The following is a 19,188-nucleotide window of genomic DNA, read 5'->3' as shown; positions in this document are numbered from 1 at the left end:
GGGTTCACCGGCCCAGCTCCCTCAGCTCCTCACTTCCGGTCGCGAAACCCTTCACCGGCCGCGCAATCCACCGCCGACTGCCCACGAACGAACCCCTCCGATCCGAAGCCCACCGCGCATTACCGTAGGCCGGCGAGGCCACCGAAGGGAGGATGTCGCTCAATGGCCTGGACGACCCCAAGGTCAAGGAGGCCCACGACGCCGCCGTTGCGGAACCCGGAGGATGGTATGATGATCCCCTCCCCTCCCTTTCCAGTCTTTCCTCCCGCCTTCCCCACCATCATAGACAGAACCACAAGTTGAAATCTCCCTTCGTATGCTGGGGAACACCGCGACTTGGCGCATCGCGCAACGTGCTGCGCGCCGATGGTGCCTCTCCTCGTGGATAACCGTGGTCCCGTGTCTTTCCTCCGTCCCATTGTCACGCGCGCGTAGTTCTACATAGGCTAAAACTGTTGCGCCAAACATAGGTTTCTCCTCAAGTATGCGAGTCGCGATGATGTCGAACTACTGGGTCGTGGGAACGGTGGCATCGTGGAGATCCGGAACAACATAGCTCAGTACGAAGACGAGAACGAGGACCACTCACCCTTGTTTGGCTTTCTGAGGTACAGGCGTCGGAACGTAATCATTAAATATCTTCCCGAAGATTGCTCTCGACTTGTTCAAGGTAGGTTCTGCCTCTTGTCTCTGAGCGTCTGCACAGCGGCGCATTACGTTGCTGGATGGCGCCTTCTATTTTCTAGGGAGAGGAAGCTGACTCGGCCTGTCTTCTGACTACTTGTAGCGCGTGTGACTGTTCACTTCAACGCCGTATGCGAGCGTTTTGCACCGTATAATACGACCTTTTCGATTGCTACCGCGAAGGAGCTCAAGGACACCAAGCTATCCGCCGCCTGCTCCCTGCACGCTGCGTCTGGCTCGACTTCGTCCTCTACAAGCTCCCTGCGACGGAGACGGTTGATGGAAATCGCGGAGGAAGAAGAGGAAGAACAGAGAGCTAGCAAAAGAAGATCAGTCGGTGACGGTCTGCCGGAAACCCCCGGAGAAGAGACCGCCGAGGCACCGAAGTCACCAATCCCAGAAGATTCGCCGGTGAAGTTGAATACAGACCTGGCAAACTTGCCCGAGGAAAGCAAGTTCTCCGAGACCCTGGAGCCGCCAGAATTTGTCGGAGCCAGACCGTCCTCCCCCACAAAATCAATCGACGAAGGCCGGCGCATGTCATCACAGTCCTCACGGCCCGAACTGTACAGCTCGTCCTCGTACACCAGCACATTCGGCAAACCCAGAGTTAAGCTTGCACCGCGGCCTTCACTCGACGTCGCCGGCCATCCGCGCACCGCAGCTGTGGGGGCAGCTTTTAGACCAATTTCGCAATTACCGTCCGGCTTCAAGTTATTCTCCAAGGGCGCCAAAAAGGGAAAGACCAAGGAAAATACTCTGGACCCTTCCGAAGCAACCCACCTTGACGAAACAACCGAAATCTCCTTGGCCGCCACCGCAACACCCCTACCCGACGGGGATCCCATTTCCCAGGTTGACGAACCCGTTAGACCACACACGAGCTCGGGACCAGGAGCCCGACCCACCACAAGCTCGGGCGCCTCAATTAAATCAGCCATGCCGGCCCTCACCACCGCCGCCGCTGCTACCAAGCAGACTATGACGCCCGAAAAGGCGCGTCTGATGAAGGCTATGAAACTGCGGGAAAAGAAGAAGAAACTCAGCATCCAACCCACTTCTGTTCCTGTCGCCGACGTCGATGTCGAGGTCGACTCTGCCCCGACCGAGGAAGACGTCACTGAAGAAGACAAGGCGGAGCCTACTGAACACGTCGAGGAGCTAGCCGAGCAGACCCTTGCTACCGAGGCCGACGGCGGCGAGGGCGAAGGAGAGAGACGACTCTCAGTTTCCAAGGCGGACTCCGGCATCGTTGTCGACGCGTCCTCCGTATCTGTTCACACCGACGTCGCTTCTGAAATCACCCAGAGCGACTCGCATCCTGCCTCTCCCATCATTGCTTCCTCCGAGCCTGACCACTCGACCAAGGCGTCATCGCTATCCGAGTCTACTGACGAGACGGTGAAGGAGACGGAGGAGGATCTCCAAGAGCCTGAAGCAGAGCCGGTTGATGACGAAGCCGTCGCGGACGAGACCCCCAAACCAATCGAGCCCCTGCCCGAGCTGGTTGAAGAACCCGAGACCGCCGCCATCGAAGATACCCAGCCCGAGACCGATGTCCCTGAATCAAGGGAGCCTGAGCAATCACTCCCGACCGATAACGAAGTGAAGCCTGTCGAGCAGGTGGAGGCGGCCGAGCCCGAGAAACAAGATACGCCCGTTGTTGAGCAGACCCCAGAGGTCGCCCAGGTTGAGGAGCAGCTTCCCGAGGAGGTGCCAGAGACTGAGAAGTCCGAGGTCCAGCCTGCATCTGAGCAGGTTGAAGCTGAACTTCAGCCCGAACCAAAGAAGATCGAGGTCGAGGTGCCCAAGGCTCCCCTCACCTTGCCTGTCTCCAAGTTCTCCACGAGCCCAACGCAAGAGAAGGCTTCCTCGCCGAAGCAATCGCCCAAGGAGGACGTGAAGCAGGAGATTCAGACCGCCTCTCCGCCAAAGGAAGAGACGCCAAAGTCACCGCTGTCACCTCAATCCCCGAGCCTGAGGGTTCCCAGATCCAAGTTCTCGACACAAGACCTAAGAGCTGCTGCAACCGAGGTTCCCATGATTGTGTCACCGGAAGAGGTTCCTGAGGAGCCTCTTCAGGCCACTGCGGAGGAGCATGGCGAGAATGACGTCCAGTCAGCCGAGGCTGAGAAGCGGCACTCTCTCGTCGACCCCATCCGCACTGATCTCGACGAGTCTGAGAAGAAGGATGACGGCAACATCGACGACGAGGATCTCATGAATGAACTCGACTCTGCTACCGTCGAGCACGCCCAGCCGGTAACCGTCTCGAAGTCACCCATCACACCAGTTTTCCCCAGTCCTCCACAGCCCGCCAGCAGGCCCACCTCTCGTGGTGTCGTACGCACCATCTCGAACCCCATCCGCGGCAACCTTCTCACACCTGCTGATGTGGCGGCCCAGGACCAGAACAGGAGATCCATCTCTTCTGGCGCCGCTTTTCTGCACAAGATCACGCAGCAGCAAAATCAGAACCTCGCTCCCAAGCAACCTGGCAAGATTGGGTCTAGCATCTCTCAGCGGATCAAGGCCTTGGAGAAGCTCTCTGCGAACGCACCTGGCGTCGTGGAGACCGCCGACTCAAAGTCACCGAGACCGTCTTCTGCATTCTTCTCCGTCAAGAGGGGAAGCGTCAGAGAGCCTCCTTCTCGATCACCATCGGTCATGGAACGCACAAACTCTCTCAGGGTGCCCAGTCCAGCGCCTTCATCAATTCTGGAGGACACAAGAGATTCATCCCCCGAAAGTGCCAAAACCCGTGGGAGATCCGGATCTATGGCCAACAGGCTTTCAATGTTCGAGGTCCCCGGCGCACAGCCGCCCAGAGGACGGCCTGAATCTATCTCTGTCACGGCACGGATCATCCGCGATCCCAGCCAAGTAGGCAGGGTCCCGGAGCCGCCTAAGGATCCTTCTGAGTTCGGCCGCCTTGAGCTTAGGGAGTCTCCGTTGGTCGTCGATCACCAGAAGGCCGAGCCCGAGCCTCCTATGCCCCCGCCCGAGCTGGCGAAGGTTGAGGTTTCCAAGGAGACGATTCAGGAGAGGAGACTTTCTAAGGAAAAGCGCCGCTCCCAGTCCATCGACCCCGCAGAGTTGGATGAGCCCCCTCGCCGTTCCTCCCTCAGCATCATGAAGGATTTCATCAAGGACCGCCGCAAATCCGTTACTTCGCCGTCCGCCGAGGTCCTCAGCGCTCCTCCTCCCATGTCTCCGTCCAAGTCCCCTACGAGACCCCCTTCCACTCACCAGAACTCCGGAGGTTTCACCCGTCGTCTGTCTATCAGCAGCCGTCGCTCCTCCATTAGCAAGGAGAACCTCGCCAGCGGAGCCATGTCGCCTTCCATGTTCACCGAGGGCAGCGGCTCCGGCGACGACAGCAAGTCTACTACCAGCGACAAGAAGAAGAGCCGTGCCAGCCGATTCATGCGCCGCCTGTCCTCCTCGCTCAGCAGCGCGGGTCGTAGTAAGACAATGACTCCCACTGCCATCTCCCCCACCGTGCAGGAGGAGGACACGCTTGAGGTCACCCGCCTCCAGCAGCCCACCCTTGAGGCCTTCATGGGCGATGTCAACGTCCAGTTCCCCGACAACCTGCTCTGGAAGCGTCGCAGCCTTTGCCTAGACTCCCAGGGCTTTCTGATCCTTAACGCCGTCGCTGGCTCTGCTTCCACCGCCGCCAAGGACAGGCCTTCTACTGGTGTCGGCATCAAGAGATACCATCTCTCCGAGTTCCGCACGCCTTATATCCCCGATGTCGAGCTGCAAGAGCTGCCCAACAGTGTTGTCCTTGACTTCGTTGAGGGCTCCGGCCTGCAGGTTGCGTGCGAAGATCGCGCCGGACAGTTGAATGTCCTGCACAGTAAGTTGCCATCACTCCCATGTCGAAGATAATGAGCTGACCCTTCCCAGTTCTCCAGGACGCGCATCAGAGCCACAGCTCCTTTGGCCAGTAAGCTGCCATGACTTGGGATCTTACCTACATACACCAACTTCTTCATCAACCCATTCTACTATACCCACACACTTCCATTCTCACCAAAATCACCAATCACGCCAACCCGCCGCTTTTCTTTGTCCACATCCCTTCTTCACCCTCTCGCCTTACGACGACCTCAGGCTCGACATGCATTGCTCTCGCCTCGTCACTTATTACCGACACCACCATGCCAGCCAGCACCCAAGACCGTGCTGGCAGCTGGACTACCCGACTACGCCTCCGACACACCTCTTCCCTAACTTACAGGGCACTAATTGCATGTCGCACGGCCCGACGCCCACTACACGTATTACTTGCGTTTTTTTCTTCCTTTTCTTCAGTATCGCACTTTTTTGCACTTCGTTTCAGTCAGGAAATGATACCACCCCGCAAGGGGACCGTTCAGGTTGGAGAGAGAGAAGCATTTGGAGACGCGCTTTGGCTTGTTTGGAAATGCCTATCCAACAGAGCTCAAATCCGGCTTTTCATATGCGAGAGAGATATGGCTTCTTGCTTTTTTTTTTTCTTTTCTTTAAGAGATGTAGAAAAAATTGGGGGAGGCGATGCAGATACAGACCGGAGGGGAAAGAAAAAGACGGCCTCATTTTTTCGGCGCGTTAATACCCACAGATTACGCACGCCTGTGTTGGAGAATTCTGAAATGTACATACTAGAAGATACTACCATGTTTCCCCGTCAAAGGGGGAGGATGGGACTTGGAACAGGCTGGCCTCCGTGGGGGCTATCAAGATGCTTATATCTGACTTGGCTTTCGATCTTGATGTGATGCCATGTAATGTGATTTGGAGCTAGCACGTTTGCTTGTGGGTAGCGAGATATTGCTTTCAGTGATGACGCGGAAGCTGGACACACCATGGCCATAACGGTCAAGCTGATACTGGATTTGGGCGTCATCGGTGGCGGCGGAAGGGAAGGTTGGTTCATCAGGCATGTAAAAGCATGTTGTTGTATGTCTGTCGTTACTATAAATGCAAGCCAGTACACGCCCAGTTCCGTCTTGTTCACCAAACAATACCGGGGTCTTCCCATGCCTATTGGGCTCCGCGGTCTAGGAGCAGCAAACAATGGTAGCCAACTCCCATGACCCACCTGCCCTTTCACCCGAGATCCCTGAGATTCGTTCCTGGGCAGTCTGAAGCGAAACACGTGTCGAATACTCCAAGTTGAATACATCGCAGACTAAAGAGGAAAACAGAAATGACGGCGGGCATTTGGGGGTTCATGGTTGGGACTAAACATCTCGATGGAGCACACAAATCGAAGCAGCTGGACTGGAGCGAAGTCTTCCCAGCATGAGGGCATTCTCCTGGCTCTAAGAACGACACCCGGGTGCAGACAAGTCTATTTTTGCAGAATTTTCTCTTGACGGGAAACAAAGCCGTTTTTATAGACCTCGGACATGGGCGTCATTCAGAGAACCTGTCGTTGGTAAAAAAGCAGGAGGGGATGTCGAAGACCAAACCAGCAATAAAACTTCAGGCTTGATTGTCGTCGAGACTTGGTGTCAATGGCAAAGAGGATAGGACGTGCTCTGTTCCCAACACTACAAAGTTATGACCTCTTCGGACATGGACGAAATGCATTTATGCTCTCCGGATACGCTGGAGATAGAGATGGTGGAGAGTGGCGGCTGAGGTGATGCCAAGTCAATCACTGCGATTGTCGCCCTTGAGTTATTATCGTTCCAAGGAATGAACGGATCGCTAGTTCAGATAGCAAGCTTGGAACGCAAGTGGTCTATGCGCGTCCGAATTGCTTACGCTGATCTGGTGAGATAGCTTGGTAGCACTTATGTTCTTTGACTCCAACCGTAGGAGATGAGCATGGATACGGTCGAAGAGTGTTGCCATCATCCATGGACTGCACATTCGCCTCGGACATTTAAATAGACCTTGATTTTATACATTATCTTGACTTTGTACAATGTCCCAGCGGAACGTGAGTGCTCCCAAGTACTCGGTTGAATACCTGACCATGTAAGGCGAGACGCAATTCCACATGACGCTTCCAGTGTTTTGGCATCACCGGCAGTCAACGACAGTCGAAGCATATGTGGAAACACCGTTGTATAATCTTTCTTCGTAAGCAGGATACAACGGAGGCGAGAGACGGCGATGGACCCGTAGATATTGGGGCGGCTGTCAGGACGACTGCGGGAGGCGTTGGTATTCTGGACAGCTGGACGCGATTGGGGGGTTCTCTGAGGGTTTGAGACCTCCGGAGACAGCGTTTCGTTCATTGTGCTGAGGGTTTCGTTTGACTGGGAGCCTGTCGCCTTTTTATTTGGACCGCTTCGGATTGGCATAAGAGTTTATGCGTGGGCAATGGGTGTCTCTTGTCTTGACGGTTCTGCCCACTTTCTATGCATTGAGATTGCGATTCTTAGACCATGTCACAGTCAATGCTGCATTTCGCAGATATAAATACTGCGCCGGCACTGGCGATCAAACAGGACCTTTTCTTCAATAGAAGCCGACTTCCTCGTTATACTTTCCCCCGCGCCAGAGGCCGAGTACGGAGAGAAACACTTGTGATGTCAGAAACTGTCCATACGCGCGCATACCCATACTAGTTCAGTTTTTAATCAAGCTGAAACTCATTTCTTCGGACAAATACTTGGAAAGTAACAGAGGGACGAGACAAAAGCACAGGTCGAGACAGGTTGTCCATGTTATCAGTGTTGTTCCGAGTTGCGGCGTCGTCGCAAAGCCGACTCTCTTATAGAAATCCAAAAGCGAACAAGATAGGAGAGTATTATTTGAAGAGTTCAGAAATATGCCACAACACGTAAAGTTATAAGTACCAGCTGCTTCTGAAGATGCCCACTCTGATGGCAACAGCCCAATGATGACTGCCAGTCTATTCTAGACAAACTAGACACTTCCGAAGAGACAAATGGCAGGATATGTTCATGGGTTGAAACCGTAGATCGTGCAGCACTTACAAGTGTGCAGCGCTAGTATACACAGGCGAGAACGACGATGACGATTGACAGCGTCCTGTCGCGAGATCGCACGAGCTTGTTCTTCCAACTATCTCAAGCTGAGTTTCGAGTGTGAAGAAGACATTGTTTGGCAATTTCACGCGACGAAGTCACAAGTTGCACATCATTGTTTCTGATGCCCCTCTTCTAGCCGAGGGGAAATGCTCTTATACCGGGGGGACACAGTGACAAAATTGATTGTCAATCCTGAAATCGACAGATCCTGAGCACTATAAACATCACCTTGAAGAAACGCGAGCTCATTCGACTGCCAGATGGGATATGTGCGCGACTTCAGTCTGTCGTTTTCGCAGACAGACGTTACCATCAGGGAGCGTTCCAACACTACCAAGGAGGTATGTTGATTATTTCAGCAACTTCGAGTCATACTTTCCATGATAATGATGAGAAAATCAGAAAATAAACCGAACAATTTCAGGAAAGACTAGAAGAATGGTGGACGGCGAAGACCGGTTGAAGGTGTGACTTTGTTCAATGCCTCAATACAACCGACACATTTCACCCGTCTCAAACATGGGCAAGAGAAACTGCAGCTCATCACAGCCCTTGAGTTTCTTTCTAATTCTTGGACAGATTTTCTAGTTGAGGAGTCCGATTTCAATCTATACCAGATATCATGGGGGTGATGGTCGGGTTCCGAAAACAGACATGTGGTCGAAGCTAACTCAGACTATGTTGCTGCCTTGGAGTTATAAAAACTTCACCAAAGGTCTCGGACATAACATCCCAAGCACACAATAGGAAAGAACTGGTGTCGCGATGAGCCTGGTCATTCATTTCTAGGTTCTCGCCCATCAAGAGGAGAGGCGCTCGTATAATTATGTAGGATGCCACCGCCGTCAAACCAGGCATTTCGCTCGTTCTCAGAGCTCTATTCAAGTGTGTTGAAAAATACCCAAGAGATCTTAGGTTGAATAAGCGTCTGGCAATTACCAAGGATGGTGAGGGTTCTAGGGTTCTGAGACTCACGACACAGCCAATTTCGACTTATGTTACATGGAAGAGACTGTCACTGGTAGGCCGACTTTGCGAAGATCCTTCGCTCCCCAATCTACACACAGAACCATCTTGTCCTCGTATCCTCCAACCTTGGTCTCTCCTGGAATTTCACTTTAAACCCGCCTGATGAAAGCAGGGCCCTCGAAGTACGTCTGACTTACCGTGCAGCTGCGGGAAGGGTTTACGGGGCGCTTGAGCTCACCGGTTCATGGATCGTAGCAAGACCAACCATTCTATATTAATCGTACTTGTCGTTATCTTAGGACTAGCCAATGGTCTGGGGACGGTGCGTTCGAACTTCATTAACATTCCTGACGTAGATGGTCGGTTCTACCACCAGCAGTTGGAAGACTCCAGAGTTCATCTGGACTGTGTCCTATCGCGCCGAATACACGTAGATAATACTGCCAAGAAAACGACTAAGAAGCGCTCCAGAAGTGAACAAATTCAACTTTTGGAACTACGTGTACCAGTGCCAGAGAGTGTGTTTCTCTGATGCAAGATGGCATCGGAGCATCCAATCTCGCGACATTTGTCGGGAGCGGTACCGCTCTGGACATGGCGATCTAATTTCCTGAATGAAGAAGCGCAGCTGCTAACGCATTGAATAGTCTAGTTCCCCTAGAGCTGTGAATGCCTGAAGGACGACCCAGGTCTTCCTACCGGGACCACGAATTGGTTGACGCTGTGGCTTCTGCTTCGCAGAGCTCTCGACTTGACATTGCGCCAAGTGCCGATCAACCCACACACGATCGAGCTCCTTCATCATCTACCAGATATAAATACACCGATACCTGAGATTAACTTAATCTCCATGAGACAAAATCATCTCCAATACATCCATTCTAAGATCTGGCGCGTGCCATTAGATCATGCTTCGGGACCATGCGCGGGCATGTTTCGGCCTTGCTGGCCGTGTCAACTAACCATTTCTTGATTGAGACGCATGCCGTCCTTTGACAATATGAAAGAGGAAAGAATACACTGGAACGAGCAGAGACGCCTAACAGAGATAAGTGGGGTACGCAATTCTAATGGTCTACCAGATGAGCAGCAGCTCCCTCAACACCGTCGTACGAAGCTTCGCGCTGGCTATCACGCAAAGAAGATTCCGACTGCCACCCGACTTATCGCGTTGCCGTATGTATTAAACCAAAGACGTTCCTTATCTATCCTTGAAGCCTCGTTCGGCGCGAAGCCCACAGCGTCAATACCGAGGAGCCGCAAAACGGTATGGCGCGAAAGTGTCTCAAGCAGCCAGTCGATCCGTAGCGCTGGAATCTTCACATGAGGAAACAGCCCCATCCGAAGAACGAGTGGCTCAGGGTGTCACAAGGAACAGGCAGATATCAACGGTCAACGACTGGTTACGAGAGCACGCGGCAACAACTCAATATGATTACACTGAGGACAGGCTGGATCCTCCATCGACTAGGGGAAATCACGAACAAATCTAGCCCATAGACCATCGTTGCTCACGTTCGTAGCTTCGTCTCCCTTTCCCACCAAATACAAGAGCAATACCATTTTTCGCATGCAACTCGAGACCCGCGGATACTTTTTAGGGGTGGGCATACACACAAACAAAACAGAAGATCAGGCGCGGAGAAAAACAAAAGCAGACCAACAGAAGCATTGAAAAGCCGAAAACGCCCAGCCAAATGCCATTGGGATAGCGTGAGGGGAAAGAGAAGGAGAAAAAATGACAAAAAAGGCTATTGCCCACATCCACACCATCTCTTCCCATCGCCCGAATCGATCGACTCATACGCCTTCGATTAATCGGTGAACTGAGCCCGCGTGGGTAGGAAATCGGTGAGTGACGGCGAGCGGGGTATCTAGCTGACGAGGCCCTTCTTGCTCTGTGTTACGGGCACAACGTCGCGGTCAGCGGCCAGTTCTTCTTTACCCATCACAAATCTTTTCTTCCTCCTTGTCCCAATCACTTGCCGCAAGCGCGGTGTCGCATGCCACCAAGACCATCCATACACTCGAGGAATCATTCCAACAAAAGCCTGAATCCCGTCTAAGGTATGCGGACGAGTGAGCGACGTACCAGGTAATCCCAAAGCTGCTTGGTCATCGAGTCCGACATGGTGTACAAGTCAATCGAAAACTCGCCCGCTAGAATCAACGTCAGTCCACGGGTCTCGCGTCACACTATGTAGAAAAAGCCGAATCCGCGGCACGCCCAATCTCCAACGCAAGGAAAACTGACCAGCCATGAGATTCGTAGTAGGGGAAGCAGGCATAAGCTCACCATCAACATCGCTCTTGATGTATGTGTCCGCGGTCTTGTTGTCGTTAATAATCTGGATGACGCGGAGCAAGTCGTCCTCCTCAAGCTTCTCGAGAGCCTGTGCGATCTTCTCGTAGTCGTACTTCTGGCTGCCCTTCTTGCCAGCACCGCCCTTCTTCTTCAGGCGATCGTCGTCCGACGGGAGAGGACCCGTCTCGCGCAGGATCTGCTGAAGCGCCTGAGATGGGTTCTTGAAGGAGACGGTGTGTACAGCCTCGTAGCGGTTCTTGGCGAAGTTCAGGTCGTGTTGGATGGACTGCTTGGACTTCTCCGTGATGTAACAATCGATCGTCATGTCGAATTCACCCCATCCTTCGTTCTCGCACTTGAAAGGGGCCTTGTTGAAGGCTGGAAGAAAGCAGGGTCAGCGAGATTGCTGAGATGTAGGGAACGCGCAAACGCGTCGGGTTGCCACGTACTCTGTGTTGGGTTCTCGAACGAAGGGTGGAGGTTGTAGACGACCTTCTGGAAGCAGTCGGCCGGGTGGTCCTCGCCGTCCTCGCCGATGACGTACAGAACGATATTCCATTTTCGCATGGGGAAATCCTCGACCGGAGAGGGCTTGTCGCTGTAGGGCAAACTCGATGTTAGCTTTCCCACTCGTACCGGCAAGGAAGGAGCTTCTCGGGCGCGACTTGCATGATGTTTTGCTCGGTGACGAGCTTGACTTTTCGCTGTGTCATCGAGTTAGTCGTGAGAATCGGGCTTTCGGCGGCCTTGGAAGGCGCCTTCTTCCTGCCATTAAGCTTCTTCTGGGCCATGGCAGCGGTTGTGATGCTGCCCAGATGGATGCAGAGTTTGTGGCGACAGAAGAGAAGGAATTGGCGATGGAAGAGTACAGGATCAACTACGGGACTATTATAGTAGAGGAAGGAAGGACTAGGAGGAGGAACATCGTGGGGTGGCAGGGAGCGCAAGCTGTCGAGTGCCGCGCAGTGAATAGGGATTGATCATGATGCTGTCGGGCCTACTCGCGACAAGACGCGCCGACAGGGCAAAGCTAGAAGAACAGCTGTTCTTACCTCTACAATCATTATGGGCAACTGGCAAAGTGCTGATCGTACTTGTAGCTGTATGTGGTGTTTGAGCGGGGTTTGAACGTGCGGCGGGAGGCAGAGTTGGGTGTGTGAAGTTCACCAGATTGGGATTTGGAGGTTTGGGAACTGGAAGGCTGAGAGCCGACGCTCGGGCCACACATGCACCCCCCAGGGTGTGTGGCTGGAATCCTCACCGCGCAACGTGAACCGTGACCGTGAACCGTGTTGCGGGGAAGCAAGGACTTTAATTGAATGCTCATACAACATCCTTTTTGAATGCCATCAAAGACAAAGCAGCTGTAGCACAGATGATTTCTATGTTGCACAATGTCATCCGCTTCAGGAGGGTTGCTTTGCCCAGGTGCTCAGATCATCACCACACACGCAAGCACAAAGCTCTCTCAAAAATGGGGTGAAGGGGGTATGATTTTGCCTGTCTATTTACTGCCAGCGCATCTAATCAAATGGGGAGGGACTTGATTCTTTGTTGATTTGTGCTGTGTAATGTCTTCTTCCTAAGCCTTGATGCTATTCTTCCACCGCTCGACTGCTTGAAAACAAACACCACTCGGTGCAGGTTTTGTTGCACTCTCCAACTATTCATGATCCTGCCTGCCTCTTATCGCGTGGGGTGTATAAAAACAATGGTGCTAGGATCGTGATTCTTTTTGTGGTGGGCAGTTCGCTCCCCTTGGGCTCATGGCCCAAACAGACCGACTCTCCATCCTCGTCTTCATGCAGGCATCATGGGGATATCAGTAAGTCTCTTTAAGACTCCTCGACGGCAGGGGCAGGGGCATCAGAGCCCTCGGCAGCCTTGTTGAAAAGCTCCTCGTTGTCCTTCTGGGCCTTGAGGAAGGCGTCCTTGAAAAGGTTGGCGTCTTTTTGCGGTCAGCATCCCATATCAAAACCTGGTGGAAAATCATAGACGTACTCTCAGAGTTGGCAAAGCGAATGGCCAGGGTGACGGCCTCGGCCTCACCCTCGCTGACATCGGCGGCGGCGTTCCAAACCCAGCTGCGGTCAGAGCCGACGTTGGGGGAAAGCTTCATCTCAGGGACGACTGCTAAGGGTCAGCGGCTGCGATCGAAAGAAAAGGTAGTTGATGAAACGCACTGTAGTGGTTGGCGCAGACCTTGAGAGTCTTGTCACGGCGCATGACGAGACGGGTCTTGCCGTTCTCCTTGTGCTTCAACAGGCGAACATCACCAGTACCACGCTCCTTCCACTCAGTCGTCTCCTTGACGAACTTGAACAACTTGGCGCGCATCTTGAAGAGCTGCTCCTCAGCCTCCTCGTTGGTGGCAGTCTCAACCTTCTCGGTCAGCTTGATGACGGGCTCGAAGTGGACATCCTCGGACTCAGGAGCCTCCTCCTCCTACGAAGAAAGGTCAGTATGGGGTTGTTTCGAGCAGCGAATGAAAGCCATAGATGGGGTTCAGGTGTACCTCGCCCTTTCCAGCAGCGGCGGCATCGCGCTGAGCCTTGGCGCTGCCGGAGTTGTCGCCGCGGTCCTCATCCTCCTTCTTCTCTTTCTTGGCGCCACCTCCGAACATGGAAAAGACGGAAGAGGAGGTAACGGGCTTCTCAGCCTCACCAGTGGTCTGCGACGCGAACCGAGTGTTAGCCATCCGGAGTATTCAAGTGTTATCGCAGGTCGACGGCGAACGACTGGAAGCAATCGCATCGCATGTTGGGGTAAGGGGGGCGGTGAGCTTTAGCTCTTGTGGCAGAGACGAGCGATCATCGGCGCGCATGCGACAAAGGGGCGTCGTACCTCGGTGGGCTTGGTCTCCTCGGTCTTGGTCTCCTCGACCTTGGGCTCGGTAGCTTCGGCGGCAGACATTCTGGCGGTTCGTGGAGAAATAATGTGCGGGAGAGGTGACGATGTTTGGGTCTGTAGATGGGGGTGGAAACATTAGCATATGAAAACTTCACCTGCGCCGGTCTGCCCCTCCTTGACTCAGAGCGGGAGCATCGCAGGCTCGTCATCAAGCCCAAGGGATACGAACTGCAGGGGATCAGGGCTAAGGGCATCAAACTTACCAGGGCTAGTAGCGGTATGTTCTGCAGCAAGCAAAGCGGTAAAGGGGGGAAGCAAAAAGATGAATTTGTTTCTTCAGTGGTATGGTGAAGTTGGGTGGGTTGGACAAAATGAGGAAAGACAGCCCCTCATTCAAAAGTCAACAAGAGGGGTGTCGGGCGGGCCTGCCCTTGCTGTTTAGGTGCCCAGGCGCTTGTCATCCTGCTGCTTCAAGGTACCCCACCAGCAAAATCATCGCGGGGTGTACTTCCCGGTGCTGACCTACGCAGTGGGGTCCTACCTGAGCCAAAGCCCAAAGCTGCTACTGCGCGTCCAATCAGCAAGCCCGCTTTCTTCGCCACCGGGGACTCCTTGAATTCGACGAGAGAATGTCGACGCTATCTCGACCGTCGGCCGGGCCTATCCGCACTATTGAATGGAATAATCTGCCTGTTAATTACTACGGTTTCTGCCTGCCAATGTTCTTATGGAGTCTTTTTCTTGTTCCAGTCACGAATAAACAGAATTCATGACACCTGTGCTGCCATTCTGCGACCAACCAAGCGGAAACCGATTTCTACAAGAGCTTTTCAACTGATCGACACATGGGACAAAATTGAGACGACAGGAAACTTCACAAACTTCACTCCTCTTGCCATTCCGAAACTTTTCTCAACTGTTCCATTCCGCAGAAGCCTGCTAGTACACTACTCTATCGACCTCACTCCTCTCATGAATCCTAGCAACCGCCTGCCTGCCTACCTGCGCTTCAGACACATTGGCGATGGATATTTGGAGGTAAGAGCGGAAAGTGATAATAAACATTTCAGGCCGAATAAAGCAAAGATAATCCAGGCCCTGAGGTAATAACATGCCAATAACTCCGGTTCAGTCCGTTCCGTCCCGTGTCCTGTCCTTAGCCGGCGTTCCTAGGTATCCCATGTTCATGCTCATAACCATCAATTAGATTTGCTGTTTGCATTGCTGCGTCCAACGGGAGAAGCCTGATTGGCATCTAGCCTCGAGACGCTCCCTCTTTCGACGCGCTCGCATTTCCAACTTCTCTCTTTCCAAGCGCTCTTTGCTGGCAGTCTCAGCTGCAGCCTTCTTGTCAGACATGTACTTCTTGGCTTTGGCGAGATAAGTGTTGTGCTTGTCCGTCTGGTGAGTAATCTTGAGCCAAAGGAGCCATGACTGGATTTGGGCATGTTTGTGCTTGATGTCTACCCAGTCCAGGGTGTCCTGCGCTTGGCGAGACTCCCGAACTTGCTGCCAGCTCTCAGTCAAGTATGCAGGGTTCCATGAGGCCTTGAGGTAGTTTGCAGTCTTTGAGGCATCCTCGCCGATTCGGGCGGACACTTCTCTAAGGTCCTCCACAACCGAGTTCTTCAGGGATGCCAGCGTGGCAGCCTGCTCTGCGCCGCGCTGAGCAGCGCTGTAAATGCCGGCCGCGACGGACTTTCCAAAGCCAAGGCACTCCTCGAATGCTGACTTGCCAAAGTCAACGAAGAAGGTCTCGTTGACCTTGGGCTTCCGTGTGGTATTGACGGCGACGGTCACTACGCCATATGCTTCCTTCCTTGGGATCTCAATGATGATGCCCTCATCGGTGGATGAGAACTTGGTCTTAACGGATCTTTCGCCCTTGAGAACATCGATGCTGATGGAATCCTTGGCAAGCCATGAAGTCTTGGTACCCGAGGGAATCTTGACCAGAATCTCGTTGCGGCTGTGCTTGTCTGCTGAACAGACATAGTTCTTTGGAGACTCGGGGAACTTGTCAGCGAAGAAGTCGGCAAGTTCAGCAAATGGTGCAATGGCCGTGCTCCCCTGCGAAGTCTTTGCCTGCGGAACTCTGATCGTTGTTGTTGAGGTGAGGTTGATGGTAATGGTGGAAGTGGATACGGACACTGGAGTAGGAGACGCGACAGGGGTAGGGACAGCAGAAATCGAAACTCCCGGTACGGTTGCGGACGAGCCGGACAGGTGCCAGTTGCCAAGGAGCAGGGCCGTGATGAGGATGACAGAAAGGCCGGAATACTGCGCAACTGACCAGAGGTCGAGGTCTTCTGACTTTGAGACCACATACTGGCGAGCACGGCGGAGCTGCTTCAGTGACTGCGCGTAGAGCTCGGAGCATGCTCCTGTCTCACGCTCATCCACGGTCTTGTAGAGGCCAGTCAGATAGGCAAGGTTGCGGTTCATCTGACGAGCATCAATCTCTTTGAAAGACTTGAGGTCAATTGGCAGCCTGACAGGGGTAATATCTCGGTCAGAGAACTCCACACATCGATGGGGGCCGTGTTGGTTGATCTTGTCGCTCCAGTCCTCGGTGGGCCGCTCCTCAAAAAGCTCGGTGCTCGAAATGAACACATGAGGAATTGCATGTCGCTGCACAAATCCCCAAGTTACCGCGCGAGCCTGGCGAACAGCCTCATCGTCGTTCTCAGTGACAAAGAAGACGGCCAGATGGGGAACGGTCCAGTGCGGTGTGATGACGACACCGCCAGAGGCAAACTCTGAATGGAACGTCCGGTTATTGTCGACAGTGATTGAGTAAACTTGCTCTCCCTGATAGACCGTTTCCATGGCGGCCGTGCAGGTCTTCACCTGCAGGTCCTTGGAGGAAGGATCACATGTATCGCCGGTGATACCATCCTCTTGCGGCGAGGGAGAAGCCGCTAAGGCCGAGGTGAGCTTGTCAGTGATGTCGCTCTTAGCCGAAGGGTCGCCCTGATATAAGATCCGAAGAGGGCCCTTGTTGAGCAGATATGACTGAGCCATGACCTGAATAACAGAAACAGAGCAAAGAGGGTTCGGCTCTTGGAAGTAGTGTGTGACATGGTTGTGGGTGATGTTCTCTGTGTTGGGGGCGCTGGAAATACTCTGACGCTCCAGGGGAGGCGTAGGCACCCGAGAAGACGGGTTCATGAGGCTCTGCTCCGCGTACTGAATCGAGGAAGCTCTTGATCGATCCTCGGCAGCATCGTCCTCATTGTCCGAATCCATGTCAGAGCGACTGGCAGTGTCATCGGTACGCTCGATGCCGTCGAGACTATGGACATCATCAGGTCGAGCGTAGTCGAAGGAGCTCAGAGACTCAGCCTCAGTCTCAACCTCGGTTCCTCTATCATCCTGGCTCTCAAGATCGTCGTCTGTATTGATGAACTCGAAGGAAGACTCGGCCAAGTGGTCGTCGTCGGTTGCGTCGGAGGGGTTCATGATGTCGGGCTCGCTAGAAGAGATCCAGCTAGCTAGATGGCGGTTGCCTTGTGGGCGGGGGAAGCGCAGTGTCAACTCGGAGGAGGACAGCGTCGTAGAGCTTGCAGGATCGGATGTGGTGTCGACGTCTCGGAGGGGATCGCCGGCGTGCTGCTCTTCCATAACGAAGATGCAAAGAGTCAGTTTTACTGGTATCCCGTCATGCCTCGAAAAGTCGAGCGTTCGTTCGTAATAGTGAGGTCTGGAAGTCGGCGAGAATGCGCGGTGGGAGTTGTGTGGTAGGGGTGGTGGAGGATGGAGGGGTAAATGCGGGAGAGATGTGGATGGTGTCAAGTGACGGACGGGCTGACGCAGCACGAATGTCGGGGGCGTTTCTAGACGAAAAGGACGTCTGGAAAGCTGAAAAATTTGACGAGCGTCGTTGAGTATGTGTAGACAAGGAAAAGAAGAGAAATTAACTAACTCTGGGGTGGCTTTGGAGAAGTGAAGTTGTCCTAGGTTTAACGTGTGAATGGGTTGTCGTCAATCAAGGTAGGTGCTGCCTGCCTTACCGAGATTCTGAGGGGCGCTGCTTGTTGCCTGCCTTACGGTACCTAGTTAGCCCAGCCAGCCAGGTAGACCATCAGGTCGCTTTAGGTAGGTAGGCGGGGTGGGGATTTGGGGGGATGGGATGAGATGTGAGAGCGGTCGGTTTATCGGAGCGCAGGTGTCGGTGACTTCCAAACGTCACGCGGATGCCGCTATCTGGACGTAGGAGCATAGATAAGAGGTGAGGTATTCGATACTAACCAGGGCAGGGGTTGGCGCCGTCAAAGCGTCCTGGGCCGGGCTGGGCTGCTTGTCTTGCGGTGAAAAGTGGTCGCTAGAACCTATTATTTTTCAGGAAGAAGAGGATGCGTTGTGGAAGGAAGAAGAGAGGCGAGAGCAGACGGAGAAGCTGACAACGTATGTGTGGACAGAAGGTGCAGTGGTCGGCGCCTGCAAAGGTAGATGGATATGGATAGGTAAGGTAGGTAGGTGGCAGATGCGCAATTACTGGAAGGGACGGGAAGGTGTGGAGAGAAATAGGCATGGAGAGACATGTAGGCGCACCATCAAAGACCAGGGAAAGGCAACCAGTAGGGCGGCACGATCAGGCAAAAGGGAAGGCGTGGAAAGAGGCAGGCTATTGCGGAATGCGCGGGCAGGTGCTGCCACAAGGAAATGGAACTGTCTGCCTTCCATTTCTTTGCTTGCCGTGGTCGCTTCTTTTCATCTGGAGATGGATGCGACTGCACACTTGACACTCGAGATAATGCACCGACCAGCATCGCTGACTTGCGCCTACCTTTTCGAAATGAGTCTTACATCTGCCCGCCGCCTACCATGTGGTTTGGGTGGTGGGGGCGGGGTTCTTTTGCCCAAAAGTCAAGTCGCCAGATATGCTCCTTCATTCCACTCTGCAGGACTTGCCCATGGGTATTTGAGCCCTTTTGACGCGGAGAACCTGCACCGCTACGTCTCTCATGTTCAAATGGAATGTCACTGTCAACTGGGCCGCCCACTTGGCCGGCATCATCGCGCCTCTTATCGATAACGGACAGGGGCATTTGGAGGGGAAAGCCATCTCCAAATGCACCATTACGACCCGGTATGGTGGGGCCATCCACCATCACCCCGCCTGGAACCTCTCATTAGCACCAACCTACCTTACCAATCTGAGGCAAATAGGTATCGTGACCCGGAGAGGGATCCGCACCTCTCCCGACATCACCTCTTGGCCGTGAACGATGCACGCCAGATGTCGTGATTGCTCTGTTCTTCGCGAAGGAGTTTTCGCACGGGAGAGGAGTCATTTGTTGAGCTGCGAAAGCAGACAACGCCCGTTTTCGCCCGTCCACAGACCCGCCTGTCAGCCATCGTCTTCTGCCGCTTCAGGCT

The 19,188-nt window shown here is 53.6% G+C and overlaps 4 protein-coding genes across 4 annotated transcripts; 1 reads left to right on the top strand and 3 right to left on the bottom strand.

The window, feature by feature from the left end:
* Positions 1 to 152: 152 nt before the first annotated feature.
* Positions 153 to 4,640, top strand: CGGC5_v001976 (uncharacterized protein; the record flags this gene model as incomplete). The annotated part of the gene is made up of 4 exons (XM_032029001.1): positions 153 to 226; positions 471 to 670; positions 788 to 4,546; positions 4,597 to 4,640. The coding sequence occupies 4 exons, from the start codon at positions 153 to 155 to the stop codon at positions 4,638 to 4,640; spliced, it is 4,077 nt and encodes a 1,358-aa protein (XP_031891173.1).
* A 5,885-nt stretch (positions 4,641 to 10,525) lies between these two features.
* On the bottom strand, positions 10,526 to 12,020 carry TAF14 (Transcription initiation factor TFIID subunit 14; the record flags this gene model as incomplete). The annotated part of the gene is made up of 6 exons (XM_066150908.1): positions 10,526 to 10,549; positions 10,744 to 10,811; positions 10,948 to 11,334; positions 11,406 to 11,554; positions 11,593 to 11,660; positions 12,009 to 12,020. The coding sequence occupies 6 exons, from the start codon at positions 12,018 to 12,020 to the stop codon at positions 10,526 to 10,528; spliced, it is 708 nt and encodes a 235-aa protein (XP_066009922.1).
* Positions 12,021 to 12,791: 771 nt separating this feature from the next.
* sbp1 (Ran-specific GTPase-activating protein 1) lies at positions 12,792 to 14,871 on the bottom strand (the record flags this gene model as incomplete). The annotated part of the gene is made up of 7 exons (XM_032028999.1): positions 12,792 to 12,904; positions 12,958 to 13,086; positions 13,140 to 13,401; positions 13,472 to 13,627; positions 13,801 to 13,920; positions 14,070 to 14,090; positions 14,809 to 14,871. The coding sequence occupies 7 exons, from the start codon at positions 14,869 to 14,871 to the stop codon at positions 12,792 to 12,794; spliced, it is 864 nt and encodes a 287-aa protein (XP_031891233.1).
* A 138-nt stretch (positions 14,872 to 15,009) lies between these two features.
* On the bottom strand, positions 15,010 to 18,635 carry CGGC5_v001973 (uncharacterized protein; the record flags this gene model as incomplete). Its single annotated transcript, XM_066150907.1, has 6 exons — positions 15,010 to 15,901; positions 15,956 to 17,667; positions 17,732 to 17,762; positions 17,820 to 17,851; positions 18,058 to 18,130; positions 18,616 to 18,635. The coding sequence occupies 6 exons, from the start codon at positions 18,633 to 18,635 to the stop codon at positions 15,010 to 15,012; spliced, it is 2,760 nt and encodes a 919-aa protein (XP_066009925.1).
* Between the last annotated feature and the right edge of the window lie 553 nt (positions 18,636 to 19,188).

Source organism: Colletotrichum fructicola (assembly GCF_000319635.2).
Source record: "Colletotrichum fructicola Nara gc5 chromosome Unknown KSG_Nara_v1_contig01, whole genome shotgun sequence".
Classification (NCBI taxonomy): domain Eukaryota; kingdom Fungi; phylum Ascomycota; class Sordariomycetes; order Glomerellales; family Glomerellaceae; genus Colletotrichum; species Colletotrichum fructicola.
This window is presented reverse-complemented; position numbering and strand designations above follow the sequence as displayed.